General features: G+C 35.5%; 3 protein-coding genes across 4 annotated transcripts in view; all 3 read right to left on the bottom strand.

Moving 5' to 3' along the window:
• LOC116341905 (carbonic anhydrase-related protein 10) overlaps window positions 1-2,001 on the bottom strand; it is a 78,184-nt gene extending 76,183 nt beyond the window's left edge. Inside the window, exon 1 of one of the 2 annotated variants that reach the window (XM_031769252.1) lies at window positions 1,873-2,001. In XM_031769252.1, coding sequence (XP_031625112.1) covers window positions 1,873-1,930 — 58 coding nt within the window. In that variant the 5' untranslated portion in view covers window positions 1,931-2,001. Of the gene's footprint in view, window positions 1-134; window positions 757-1,872 lie in introns of those variants that run through there. The other variant, XM_031769253.1, reaches the window with a different exon arrangement.
• A 918-nt stretch (window positions 2,002-2,919) lies between these two features.
• On the bottom strand, window positions 2,920-6,286 carry LOC116342166. The gene is made up of 2 exons (XM_031769667.1): window positions 6,111-6,286; window positions 2,920-6,035 (listed from the first exon to the last, which is right to left on the bottom strand). Exon 2 carries the CDS (start codon window positions 5,858-5,860, stop codon window positions 3,281-3,283), a length of 2,580 nt encoding a protein of 859 aa, XP_031625527.1. The 5' UTR covers window positions 5,861-6,035; window positions 6,111-6,286; the 3' UTR covers window positions 2,920-3,280.
• A 7,011-nt stretch (window positions 6,287-13,297) lies between these two features.
• Window positions 13,298-14,857, bottom strand: LOC116342075 (leucine-rich repeat extensin-like protein 1). Its single transcript, XM_031769566.1, has 5 exons — window positions 14,418-14,857; window positions 14,294-14,340; window positions 14,131-14,230; window positions 13,936-14,070; window positions 13,298-13,768 (listed from the first exon to the last, which is right to left on the bottom strand). The coding sequence occupies exons 1-5, from the start codon at window positions 14,811-14,813 to the stop codon at window positions 13,478-13,480; spliced, it is 969 nt and encodes a 322-aa protein (XP_031625426.1). The 5' UTR covers window positions 14,814-14,857; the 3' UTR covers window positions 13,298-13,477.

A 14,857-nucleotide genomic window follows, 5' to 3' on the forward strand; every position in this document is an offset into this window, starting at 1 on the left:
CGTATCATTCAATCGGATAAATTATTTCAAGGGAATTTTTTATCGGTGTTCAAGTTAACGGAGATTGTTTTTTATACGTTAAGATTTTTGTTTGAAAAAAAAAATATTTAAAAAATGAGATATTTTTCACTGACCTCTCGCATAAAGGATTACAAAAAATAGGTTGATCGCTATAATTGGTTGCATTTTTATCTCTCTTTCTCTAAATTTTAATTGTAATTAATTTAAATTAAGGTATTTCGTTTTAACACACACTCTTTTTTTTACTACAATTTATTTTTCTTCACGCGGGTTAAATATAATTAGGTCGGATTTTGTTGTTTTATTTAAATTAAATTTTTGATCATCACTCCCGAAATGCATACACATTTATGGGGTCGTGAAAAATCATAGTAAAACACCAACACTAAATTTTAATTGTCATTTCGAATCGTTAAAATTTTATTCAAACACTTTCATTCATTCGGAAAATATTTATCGTCGAACCGAAAACAAATTGCATTTATTTGATCTTAAAAATTGGTTTCAATCATTTAAAACGAAAACTGTTCAAAACCACCGGTAAAATTTCAATTTAAATATTTCGCTCTATTTTATGATGAACGTCGTTAAGTACACGATCGCAAGATTTGAATTCATCGATAAAATATTAAATACACTGTTGTCGGTACGATGTGTAAGATGCGAATGCTGAACAAAAAAAGCCGTTTATTTGCTTGAATCGAAAACACAACCGCTTTCGTGCATCGCTTGAAACTTACTGACTTCTTCTGTGCAAGTCGTCACCATATACACACACCATAAGCAAAAAGGATATTTGCTTTAGCTTAAATCTATCCGTAAAATCGTTTTCGCATACAATATAGCAGTCATACAATACGGTTCGTTGGCGGGATGGAACACGCACATTTTCAATTTTCCCAAACCGAGCGCACGACAGCCAGACAACACACATCACATGAACCATGTGAATGCGTTCATCCCTTAGCAAATACACGAAAAATTATGACGATATAGCGTCAACAGTACACAAACCAGTCTCTTGCTCGCACAGTGGCCATCCACTATGGTGAACATACAACGATTTTCTTCGGTATTTCCCCCGCAAAAGGCGAATAACCATACAACCAACAACAATAACAACCAAAAATGATTTCAACAAAAGGAAAATCACATTGTTGTTGTTTAACAAAATACGAACGAGCTGTAGGCATAGACACACATTGAAATCCGCCAAAAAATGTACGGCACAGCATTGGATATACGGCATCGAAAACGATGTGCACATCGGTTGGTGATCGGCTCACATTCGACAATAACAACAAATCTTATTCGTTGACGGATTCGTCAATTGTGCACATTTTTAATGAGCGGTTCGTGTTATCGAATTGCGTATTGGTGCTACTATTTTTACTATTGTATGTGTGTGGTTTTGGCGGCGGGGAAGTGACCATATTTATAATATCGCGAGAATAAGATAAATGCTGGACTTTTTATCATCATCGGCCAAGGTTATAGGTAAAAGTTACATTTATAGGTAAAATTAATTATAAATGTTTGATTCGGCGTTTTTTTTTCTTCAGTTTATGAACAAATGTTTCGATAAAAATAGAGAAAAATAGAAAATAATAGACTTGTTCAGCACATGCGCAAATTCAAACAAAATCAGACATTGGGGAAATACTCCGGCTTCGTTTTTCACCACAGTTTCCCTTATTTCGAAAAATCCCCAACACAATGATTCACATTCAATACTAAATCACTACTTCAATAACAATATTTTCATATCCCAATTTTGCAAATAAAAAACATTTACAGATCATTCTGAATGAAACTTTTCAAATATTTATATCATTTAATCGCTATGTGTACCTTCAATGAAAATGAACATCAATATCAAACATGTAGCGTAATGTTTGACGGATATCATTCTATTTGAAGAAAGTAAAGCACTTTGTAGAAAACACTGATTTAACAATTTTGAGCTTCAACTGTTGCACAAGAACATTTAAAAAGAGACTAAATTTTACAATTGTTTCCTCTATTTCTGTTTCGAAAGTGATTAATAATTGATTAATCAATAAAACATATGCATGTTGTCAATGACCCTTGCACTTAGATTAGATTTAATTTTATATCAAAATCAAGGTCCAAAAGTCTATTTTGTCATGATTATTTTTTAATCGTAAATGTTTGCGAGAAACCGTTTATTCTTAGGCTTATAATGAAACCAAAGTGAAATCGTAGTCGAATATAGAACGAGTAACGAAATTTTTTCAAATTAATTCTCAAAACAATTCTGAGAATGCAACGTAAATTGAATCGACGTGATTTAATAATTACGTAAATTTCGAATAATAATTGTGCACAAATGCTAATACGGCTTCAATTAATGGTGTTTATTTCATCCAAAAAAGTATTGTATTTCGGATTAAAAACCGTTTTATGTTATCATTAAATCAATTATTGATTCGCTATAATTTGAATGCGTTGTTGAATTTTGTGCAGGACTTCTAATTGTTGAGTATAATTGTTCTAATTATTTGATAAGAATTTTATTGAAATGAAAGTTACGCGTAGCAACATACTGCGAAGTGTGCTCTCAAAACCATAATTATGCATTTAAATTACAGTGTTTGTCACATTTTATGTAAGCATTTGTTTGTTTCGAAGAACTTCATCGTTCAATACTCTCTGTTAAATAAACAAAATTTGATTTGAAGACAATGCACCCGTGTTACGTATGCCATTAGTCGTGTGACTGTGCTTATACATGAGTTCTATTTTTACACATTTCCTTGCCTTTCTATATACTTACACACTTTGAATGGCAGTCTTTATTGAAATCAAAGCAAAAAAACATATACAAAAAATGTGAATAAAAAATTGATTTTAGTTTGAATTTTTATTTAACACTCTTATACTCGAACATTTTTCAATATTCATTTTTCAACATTTTTCCCTTTGGTCATATTATTCTAAACATTTTGATAACGATATTCGTTTTTATTAAATCACTTATCGGTATTATTACGAATTCAATGAGAATTGTTAAACTGGTTACGAAATAGATTTTGTGCATTATCTTTTCACGCAATATTCGCCACGAATCCAAAATTAACACCATAAAAAAACTCTATAAATTGATATGAGATAAATGGACGATATTGATAGTTCATTTCTTCCTAAGTTAATAATTGACACTTGTGACATTTGCAAAAGTGATATGCGATACGATTTCAAAAATCCTAACTTACTTTTGTTCAAATTTTATTTTATTTCATGAATATTTGATTGCTTTGACGTTGACAATGTCTTTTTTTGCTTTGAGGTGATCGGCCACGTATCGCGTTGAACCGAACAGAGCCTTGGTAACCCGGCACAAATACGTGTATAATTTCATGTTTCGGAAAACGTTCCAACAATCGATGAGAAAATTTAATATCATTGCTATTTGATGCGATACCCAACTGCATATGCACGTTTCGTTCGATATACTCATGGCGATTTGACCGTTGCAATTGCATTCCGTCTCTTTTGTCATTTGCATATTTTCAATGGTTGTGTTCGTGTTTTGTTGGTGTTGGTGTTGTTGTTGTTCGCATTTGCATGTTTCATTGTTTGACTTTTGATATCGTTCGTACTTCATTTGTTGGCAATAAGCAACGGTGAGAATGCGACCGGATTCAGCGCCCAAAACTGTTATCACACAATCGATGTTACTCTGACACATTTTGACAATGTCATAAAAGTCTTCGGGTCGCATTTCATTAATTTTCATTTTCTTTGGTTCGTTGTGGTCCTTTGTGTGTAGTTCAAATTGTTTTTCATCAGTGTTGTACGAAATTGTCTGTTCGGGTACGAATGCGGTGTGTGTTATTGCCGATTGTGAATCATCAACGTGAATATTTGAATTGACTGATGCCGTTGTGGCTTCGGATAAATTAGCATCGGATGATTGATCCAGTGAGAATGTTGAATGTGATGCAGACGATGACGAATCTAATGTTGAAGTTGTTGAGTAATTTTTGAAGCGTTTGTTACGAATGCGACGGCTGCGTCTAGTTTTAATCAATTCACATTTTGACGATGGTGGCGTTTCGAAGACATTCAATATCGTCTTTTCTTTGTTCGGTGATTTGGCAACACTCTGGACTGATTCATTTTCACTTTCGGTTGTGTTGGCGACGAGTGCATCGTTCAAATGCATCGAATAATCATCGCCAAAGTAGCACAATTTATTGATTAAATCTTTCGTATCCAAATCGCTGCCGGCAAAATCACTATCTGATTTCATAAATTCATTGGCCAATTGAAAGTTATCCCAAATTAATGAACTTTCCTCCGGAATTGAATCGCTTAACGACGTCGATAAGCGTTTGCTTGGACTCAAATTCGTTGGCAAACAATTTACTGAAGTGTGCAACGATGACGTCCGATTGTACGTATCCAATCGATGACACTGATGACTTTTCGATAAATCCATTTCCGATTTGGCACGATATACCAGACGATAGTCGTCTTCGATCGTTCTTGCTGTTAAACCGTCCAAACTAACCGTTGATTTCGATTTGTAACTATCGGCGGGTGTCGTTGTCGTTTTCGTGTGCAACCAATCGAACACTTTGTGATGATAATCGTTCGTTAGACAATTTCCTTGCGGTTGTGTTTCGGCGGCCAATTTACTAAAATCGATTTCATTCCAAATGTATTTTTTCTTCGGATCAAACGTTTCGTTCGGCTGTAAATGTTGTTGAATTGGTCGTTGCCCTTCTGAAACTGCTGTATGTTCACCGTATGACTTGATGCACAGGCTATCGGTTGCATTGAGCAATGAATGCAAATCATGTTCAAATGTAAACTCCTTATCATTGTTTTCAAAAATAGTGCTGCTCAATTGAATGTTATCATCATTTGTTTGTTGTTGTACGATGCTATCGTCATAGTTGAAATAGTATGTGCCAATGCTCGTTGATAACACGCTGGTTTCAGTGTAAATTGGTGTTTTTTGTTCTGTATCGATGGTTTTATCACTGTACTCATAGTCAAAATGTTCATGTTCATTATCACCATGGTCAACGTGATCTGATGAATGTTCTTTGCTTTCTGTACTCGAGCTACACTCCAATTCGTTGAATGATTCACCGAGAATGGGATTTGATGATGGCGAAAAAATGTTGGCGGGCAATCCTTCAAGCAATATTAACACCTCGTATACTTTTAAATATAACACATGATATCGTTCTTGAAGCGACTTGTGTTCGTTTCCTTTTACAATGCACGGTTGTGCGACAATTTCTTTGTAAATATTTGAATGGATTTCCTTTTGAGCGGCCTTTTGTTTCGCTTTCATTGCACTGATTTTCAATAGTTTTGGTTGGGCCGCAACTCGATTTTCCATTTCACAAAGCCATTTCGTAAATTGTTCAACGCATTTTTCCGATGTAACAGACGTTGCCAACGCCGGATCCGATCCGAACGATGAACTTGTTGTTGAACTAAGCGAACGATTGAATTTTCGCAATTTTTCCGCTTGAATTGTAAACAGTCCATCTTCACCGCTGCTAATGTCATTCAATGCAGCCGCACAACTATCGAGTAAATTTGTATTGTCCATAATTGAATTGTAATTTTCTTGAAATTCCGGCCAATCGCACTGTGGCGATTGTGAAACACTGGATGATGCTGTTGTCAACAACGAAAGCTGACTGTCCGTCGACATTGGTGAACGTATTCCGGACTCGATGCCGTTCAACATTGAATGCATTGGATGATCGGTTGTTGGTGCTTCGGTTGCTGTTTGGTTTGCATACGTTGACGCAGCCGTCACAAATAAACCAGCCGGTTGATATTCTCTCATTGTCGGGTCTTACACTTTGAATTTGCTATTCAGTCACTAGTTTTATCCAAATATTGCAGTTGTCGTTGACAAAATTTATTATAAATTACACACGGTATAAATTCACGGTAAAGGTCGTCGTCGTTGTTGTTCGTATTCGAAAATAGACGTCATCAATACGGATTATGCCTTGAACCTAAGATACGCAATTAAATTCAATTTAGCAGTCGATTCCAAGTAATCGATTTCAAGCAATCATTATCACACTTACGTGTATATTACATTTGAACGCAATTTTCTTGGATTTTCTTCAATTTTATTTATACAAAATATAAAATAATGCACAAATTTCACAAAACGACCACAAAAACTGATTCTTTTCTAATTAAATTAACATGAAAAATACAAAATACGTTTCTTTTTCGTTATTCGTCTCGTTTCGTTTGTTGTTGGTTTGACAGTTGAAATAGAATGATGAATACAATGCGGTGTTGTGCATGCCATATGTATGGCTATTTTCAAACTCAATACATACATCGCGCGTCAGAATCGACTGAGAAGGGTAGTACACTAATACATATACGCACACATACGCCGGTCACAGAGAGACGTCGTCTGTTGTTAAACGATCATCGTAATACAAACGAATGCATACACGCATTAACGCAGTGTCTGTAGACAGTTAGGCACACATACATTCACACGTATTCGATTGAGTTACACGGCGAACGCAAACGAGACGCAGAAAAAAGACGAAAGAAACAAAAGCCATATATGTAGACGACAACAATCGACAATATCTCCATCGTAAAAACAATGAAATAATTATTCGGCTCATTTCTCTCTCACTCTTGTTCAACTAATTGCGACGTTCTACCTGCACTACCTAATCGCTAAGCCGTAGACAACACTCATTTTTTTTTCTTTCGTTCTATTCTCATCACAATTTTTTGTTCACTTTCTCATTCTTTCTTTCCTTCTTCCGTTAACTTGCATGTCTTTGGCGAATTTACAAATGTACATCTCTTTTATGAGGTTTTTCGCTCGGTGTGAGAATGAGAATAAGAATAAGAATTTAAACAATCGAACGACTTTCACATGCACTGCACTGCATCAAATCATATCTATAAGCCATTTATGATTCTTTATGTTATAAACAAATAAAAATATAAACGGATTTTGGGAAGATTCTCTTAAATACTCTTTTTACAACCGCATGCTGAATGCTGAGCAAAAGAATATAGAAGTAATGAATGTTTCTGCAGAAAAATGCAAATTCATGCGCATCTGGCATAATTTACTGTGTTTGTCATTTTAACAAGAAAAAAAACAAACAAAGTGTATCCAGTTTTCCGGCTTGCAAATTATTCAAAGTAAATATTTGCATGTTTGTGTCATTGATCTCTCAAATACGAGAGATATGAAATTATTGTAAGGTGTAAAAAAACAACAACCGTCGGCAGACACACGTAAAAATATTATGCTTGTGAAAATAACAATTGACCGGCCGGCAATACAATGGAAACACGTACACAAAACAAGCATCAAAATATAAATTGAATTTGTGCACAATTTTTATTTTAGCCAATTTGCTTTTTTCGCATCTCTCGTATGTACACTGTACACACATACGCTCGATTTAAAGAGTAAACACACAAAACGAATTTTACTCGCCATTTTTAATATTGACCGTGGAGAGTTGTTTTTTTTCTCGATACACATTGCAATGTATCTCTTTTCCGAGTAAATAACTCCTCCAACCCGTCGAAAACAACTTTTGTATAACTGATGCAATTTTTCGTATTATTTATGTTTTGCTGAAAATATCGGGCACCGAGCAGAGCGGACCAAACTAAAATGTTTCGATGGGAAATTGATGCTTTTGTTGCATTTGAAAGTGTTTGAATTCAACTGGTGCATATCATATACACAGTGCACACACTGTCGAGTGCACTTGTTGTTTGCATGTCAATTTTAACACTGATGCAAACATTTTGACAATTTATTTACGATATGTAACCAGCCGAAATAGCACCAGCGCAACAAAGAGAGAGAGAGAGAGGAAAAAGTAACCCGAATCCGAAATCAAATGCATTACGCACTCATTCAATTTCGGGCCACGCAATCTGTACCCATTTGGACGTCAGAGAAGGCAATACTGTGAAACGAGATATAAATTGTAGCATGTTGTATGACACATTGGCATTTGAATTCCAATTTTTAATGGTAAAAAATGAGTGAAAGGGAATAGTCTCTCCGTGGGGTAGTGAGCGGCATTCAACCCAAACTGAAAATTACGTGTTTACACACAGAGCCAACCAATGCAAACAAAAAGTGTTTGTTGATTACGTTCGCTAAATTTCCTAAATCTGTAATTGAATCGAATTGAAAATCAAACAATAACACTTGCCAAAGCTCACGTTCGAGCGTGATGCATGGGAATGGGGCATTTCCATTTTTTTTTTGTCTTTGTCAATATTTTCACAAAATATTTACCATTCGATTTAGTTTGTATTTTTAGTTGGTTTTTTTGTGTGTGTGTGTGATGACCATTATTCGGGAACATGTTTTATATTTGATTTATATGCACGTTTATCGCGATAGCTTCAACACAAAAAAAAAAGCAGATGCTCATGGCTTTAAATAAACGCGAGTTGTTGTTTTGAGAAACAATCAAATGATCGACAATTCGTGGATAACGAAGGAGATTGAAAAATCAATTAACCGTCTGTTCCCATTTTCATTTCAATTTCATTTGTAATCCCTTTGAGCTAATAACTGTAAGTTTTTTTTGCACTCATTCAAACCCCGATACAAAACTCAAAATGAAAATTGCTGGAAACTGCAAAAACTGACGCTTTCAACACACACTCACACAGTTTAGTGAACATTCTTTACTGACTCTTACTTTTTCGCAAGTTTATCGCTCATAGATCCGGTTATAAATAACATTGTAGCTATTTCTAAAAAAACTGTTATTTATTTAGAGTCTTTGCCATATAAATTTCATCATAATTTTAAAAAGTTGCAATCGTATCTGGGATGTCGTCTATTCGTAGCTCATAAATTTTGTCGAACCCTTGATAAATGTAATGTGAAAAAAGAGTAGTCAGCAATCTTTGTTCGTTCATTTGCATCGCATTTGCTTCTATCGCTGAATAAACATTCGAAGGTTCGTTGATTTTACATCGTTTTGCGTAAAGATTTTTCTTGGTGAAGGCGAGAAAATGATTAAAGTCATTTAAAATCACTTAACACTTTTCCAAATCAGTGACTTTTCTCTGATTACATACAACACTGCTTCGAGTTATAATTTATAGCCAGTGTCATTTACCACAAACAAACCGAAGGCGACACAGAGAGAAAGATATTTATTTATTTTTTTATTTATTTTCAATTCTCGGCATGTTATAAATGAACAAAAAATCAGCAAATTCAAATAGAATGTTCTATATCTGCATGGTACATCGAAAAATTGTTCAGGTGTGTTTTGTGTATTTGATGAGAGAGAGAGAGCGGCTTTTAATTATAACCTATTCAAACAAACCGGAGCAATTTTGTAAATTGCATCGTTGCTTTGAACTTTGTGTATTGTGCCTGCAGTATATTCTGTCGGAATCAAATGGCACCCTCAAGGCTCTTTATCACTCTAATGCAAGCACACTTATCGGGTTGGCTGAATGGCATTGTTGTTTTGTGTTTGTGAAAAGTGGCTTCGGTTTTTTTCTGCCATCGAGCATGGAAGTGATGGCAAAAGAATTTCTGTGCAAACATATGAAAATGTTGGCGGTGGAGAACGAGAGCAAGTACAACTGCATACAACAAAAAATTACATGTTAAAGAGTCATTTAACGTGAAGATCTCTCTCTTTTTTTAAATGCGAATTTATTTAACGCCCTGGACTGACTTTCAATAGTAGCTGCATTGTGTAAAAATGGCTTGTATGATGCCATTTCCTTTTGTTTGCTGTTTATTGTGTGTTTTGTTGTGCTGCTATCATCATCGACTCGAATGACACTTCAACACCATAAGCACAGAAAAATTATTTTATTTTTATTCTGATTTTTTTTCCTCTATTGCAGAACGCTGCACGCGCACACGTTTTTCTGATATTCTCTCCTTACCATGTTCATACACCAAGTTCATTTAAGTGGTTAAATGTGGCGCAGCATAGACTCATAGATAATGACATATTTTGTCTTTGTTTAAAAGCCACTCACCGTAAACATTTGTCGTCGTATGTTTCTTGGCTCCGGTGTACGCTTTCTCTATTTTGTATATGTGGAAAAATTGTGTGTGTGTGCAATGGGAATAAGAACAAAACGACTTTGTGTGAATAATTGGGCGCTGTGTGTAGTGTTTGCAGTACACATCGATCATTTCTACCTGTCGCTGCCACTAACGATTCACCGCTTATAGCGTTGCTAATAAAGGAAATTCTTTAACGTGTGTACCGCACTTGCTCTTTGTATTCGGCTGTGTGTGTGTGTGTGTGTGTGTTGGCACGTTGTTTGCACCAGCCATGTGCAATTTATGGCCCACAATCATCATACGTTTTCAATTGTCGAGTCTCGTAATGAGTGTGGCGTGAGCTATACAATGGACTCCAGATAAAATTGAGATACGTTTCAAGTGCTCAAAGGGTGCTTTCAAATTCTTCCGTTCACATTTTTTTTTTTCACTTCTGTCATGTGATCGTGTTTTTGACATGCCAAATGGAAACGAAATTTTTAATTTTACTTAAAAGTCCATCGTTCCTTTTTTCTCGAAAAAAATAATAAAATTGAAAATAAAGAATGACACAGACAGCAATGTGACAAATAGAGGAAAAGATAGTGGTTAAAGAGTGGAAGAGCTAGGAAAGGAGTGAGTATAAAATATACCAAAATATATTTGCTGAAGTTCAATGACAATTTCGCGGGGGCAATTTCCACATCTACCACAAAAACCAGCACATCGACATTTATTCGATGTGTTACAAGTAGACAGTGCATTACCGCAAATAGATTGCAAAAGAAAAAAAATTATATGTTGTTAGCAAAATGGTACATTCCTTCTGTGAAATTGTACACCGCAAAATGTACCAAAACCAATTGATACCATTTTTGCACACCCAATTGCTGTTAATGTATCTCGATTTTATCATCTGCTTGCGACAATCAAACACCAACTGCCAATAAAGAGTGTTTATTCAATACAATAATTCACATCTGAATTGCTTGCACTTAGACACATCTTTCTTTCCGTTTGTATCACCACCATATACCGGCAGACAGCACGAAACTCCGACAAATACCATCTAAGTGTCATCACAAGCACATCTCGCCCATTGACTGAAATTACAATCTGAAACGAGATTGTCTCCCGCTCTCTCTTCGCCTCTATTTCGCCATCGATAAGAAGTACAATGAGCAGCGAGAACACATGCGGTAAACAACAGTGAAACCGATACGAGTCATTTATATCTCTGGTTCATTTAATGTTTTCATTGTGTGTGTGCTGGCGCTTTTTTGTTACTTTTATGTGTTGTGTGGCGACTGGTGCCTGACAAAAAGGAATAACTACACATAAGGTATTGGGTCCGTATTTATCATCCATTGTATCCATATTACGGTTAAATGGAGAGACCGAACACACCGTAGCACACACCGAGACAAGAAAGCCAACCTGCAAAAATTGTAGCTAATATCTTTTGTGTGCTCCCCCAATTCTTTGCACCGTCACATATTTATGTCACTATTTGTGTTATTGCTGTTGTTGTTACTTGCTTTTTTTGTGATTGTTTTTTTTTCCTCTCTGGGGTCATCGCATTTTTCTTTTCTTTTCTTAGTTCACCTTTTTTTTTCGATGGAAAATGTGTACACATTTTCATTCACTTACGTTCCGAACATTTTCAATTTCTTTTTTCTTTACTTAACGGAGGCAAAGTGTCGCATTTTACTCTATATTAATACATCATTTCAAGGATTATTTTCGACTATTTCATTCCGCCCCCTCCAACGGATCCAAAGCAAAGAATTTTGATTACTGACGCAACTTCCTTGTAAATTCGATGGGTTTTTAAATATTTATACCGAGTTAGTTTTTTTTATTATTTACCAAGATAACGTCATTCGTTTGGATTTCTTTTCACTTCGGAACCCCTTCGCTGGTGAAGAAGTATCTATTTTTAAAAGTATGAGAATATGTAGAGAAAACTATTTTCCAGAATGAAAATGGCAAAGTGTCATCACAATACGACGATCTGTATTGTAACCAATCGGATAGTGTATGTGTGCGCGCGAGCGAGATATCATATGTTTTAACATGATGCCGACTATTTGGAGTCTTTCGCATGCTGTATCACAATTCTATTCGATGTGCCATCGGTGTTCTTCAGCCTTTCTATGTTCATATTAAATTGCGAAAGAAATTGATATTGTGCGCTTCGGCTCAAGTTCATATGTGTGTATATATGTATCGCTCGTAATAACGTTGAACGCATTGTACAGCTGTTATATTGGATTTTGATACACGACACGTGAGCTCTCTTGTTACAACCAATATTATTTGAAATATTTGAAGTGTGCGATAGCATAAATGAGACGAAAAATGGAAAAAGAGAAGAAAAAAAAACATACACACAATGCGATCTGAAATCAAAACGAACAAGAGCAGAAAAAAAGCGATGCAATAAAAATACAATCGAAACACTTGCAGATGAATTCAGATGAATTGTAGATAGATATTTTATTTGTGTTTATTGTGCTTTGCAAAGAGCGAAAGAGAAAACGAGTCGAGAATTGAGCGGAGATTGCCCCATCGCAAAAGTAAATCGCTCTGTATGTGTTAAGTGACAATAACAATGTAACAATCGGTATTTCAGTTCATGTGTGTTGTTTATTAATGCAACAAACGATGAGCAACAAACAAACAAAATTGAAGGTGTTAGATACACACACAGAGCATCCATTTCAATGGGCGCTACATTCGAATAGATATAATATACATATCGAACAGTGACAAAGTGACAATTTTACTTCCAATTGATTTGATTATGTTTGAATGAAAGAAGCCTATACTGTTTGCAGAAAAATATGCCCATCGGTGCATGTGTGGAACACATATAATCATTCGTGTATTACGTCAATTTCTATGCTTAATTTCATTTTAGCTTTTCCCATTGTGTTTATTGCCGGATTTCTTTTCAACACTTTGATAGACGAAGTGCTCTGGTTGCTGACGATGCGGTTTCATGCCGGAGCGAAATAATGGAGTGAAATAATCTGAATTGAATTTGCACAGAACGAATACATCGTTCTATTTCTTCCTATCGCAAGCGATTTTCTTCACTTTTATACTCCTCTAGACTGTATCTAATGGCTTTTACCAAATGGAATTTCAATCTCAAACGAGTTCATGATGAATAAAAAATTATTACCAATTTCAATTCGTCTTATTATTATTTATTGTAAGTGAAATTAACAATTCGATCGGTTTTTTGTAAGAATCCACTCGGCATAATTGAAACTGTCACTAACAATCAAACTAAGCCTTCAATTTTTATAAATATTAGCACTTTCTTATGACAATTTCAACACACATTTGTCTGGTAATTTGTTTTGTCGGGCCTCAACGCGTGATTGTAATAATGAGAGTTTACAAAAAATTATTTCCTCGCTTTGATTTCAACGATCGACTGTTTATCATGTATGAGGCCAATGGAGGGCCCAATGTCGGAATTGTCGTTTGATACGTTGAAGAAGAGCCGGATCCGGAGTACGAACTTGGAGGCGGTCCATAAGAAGTTTCTGGGGAGCCATAAGATGTATCTGGGGGCCCGTACGAAGAATTTGGTATGTTATTGTTTGGTGGGTAATTTTTCGTTGGATTTGAATTTCCATTACCACTGCTACCACTTGGCGGATAAGGTACACTATTTTCGTCCTTCTGAAACAAGAACAGTTAACATTCACTTCTTTTGATTTGTTCAAGAAACATGTATTTTTAATAATTCTTTTCATTTTCATAGGATCCGTTTCCGAATCCGAATAAATAAATTCTCTTTCAAGTGTGAATTTATAATAAGGATTTTTTGCAATTTTTCCAATTCATACCTGCGTTTTATAGCGTATAAAATACACCTCAGGCTTTGTTGGTACAGTTGTAGCAGGTTTTGGTAGTACCAAGTCTGGCAATGGTTCTGGTTTCTTCACAAGCACATACACAAGAGTCTTTTCTTCATCGGGTGGCTACAATATACAAAAGGTAACATTTTTCTGCATCACTTTATTCAAAAGAAATCACATTACCTGCAATGGTATTGTGGGATATGTAGCTGGTGCTTCGGTGGGAGCTTTGATGAATACGATTCGGTAATGTTTCTGCGGCGCGACTGTTGTAAGTGGTGTTCTACGAAATCAAAACCATCTTAAGCTTTTGTTTTTTTTTTAATTTTCAATAAAAAGAACATACCTCACAATAGGCTCTTCGGGTTCAGGCGGCGGGATGTGAACGTAAATCTTGAAAAGCATGAAATGAACACAAAAATATTTGTTGAAAAAATCATGATTGTTAAAAAGGTCAACATTTTCATTACATGTTTATGAATGACTGGTTTCGATGATGACGGTGGTCCATATTCGGTGCTAATTTTCGGAGGTCCATATTCGGTGCCAATTTTCGGAGGCCCATAATCCATGCCAGGTGGTTGATAATCCAAATTGTTGTTGGGTGAATCATAAGGTCCCGATGGACTGTAACTGGATATTCCATTGTTCATCATAAACGGTGGCGATGCGTAGTTTGAGTGAAAATTTTGAGCCGAGCCCAACCGGGGCGGTTGGCTGAATGCGAGAATCGTCGGAATTGGCGGTGGTCCTTTTGATCGATACACTCGATACCTTTTTGGCATCGAAAGCGCACATTTAAAATCCCAAATTGAAACAAACAATGACAAAATATTGATTAAAAATGTCAAATTGTGTGTAAACATATTTGTGTTCACACTTTTTTTTCTCGCATTTAAAAAAAAGTCCA

Source organism: Contarinia nasturtii, unplaced genomic scaffold, assembly GCF_009176525.2.
Source record: "Contarinia nasturtii isolate CC-2019 unplaced genomic scaffold, AAFC_CNas_1.1 Cnas_scaffold_810, whole genome shotgun sequence".
Classification (NCBI taxonomy): Eukaryota; Metazoa; Arthropoda; class Insecta; order Diptera; family Cecidomyiidae; genus Contarinia; species Contarinia nasturtii.

Coding starts and splice junctions, on each gene's coding strand:
- LOC116342075 (XM_031769566.1), bottom strand. CDS start 14,813: ATGTTTACACACAATTTGACATTTTTAATCAATATTTTGTCATTGTTT. Junction 14,341..14,417: donor AACCAGTCATTCATAAACAT/GTAATGAAAATG, acceptor ATGCTTTTCAAG/ATTTACGTTCACATCCCGCC. Junction 14,071..14,130: donor ATCCCACAATACCATTGCAG/GTAATGTGATTT, acceptor TGTATATTGTAG/CCACCCGATGAAGAAAAGAC.
- LOC116342166 (XM_031769667.1), bottom strand. CDS start 5,860: ATGAGAGAATATCAACCGGCTGGTTTATTTGTGACGGCTGCGTCAACG.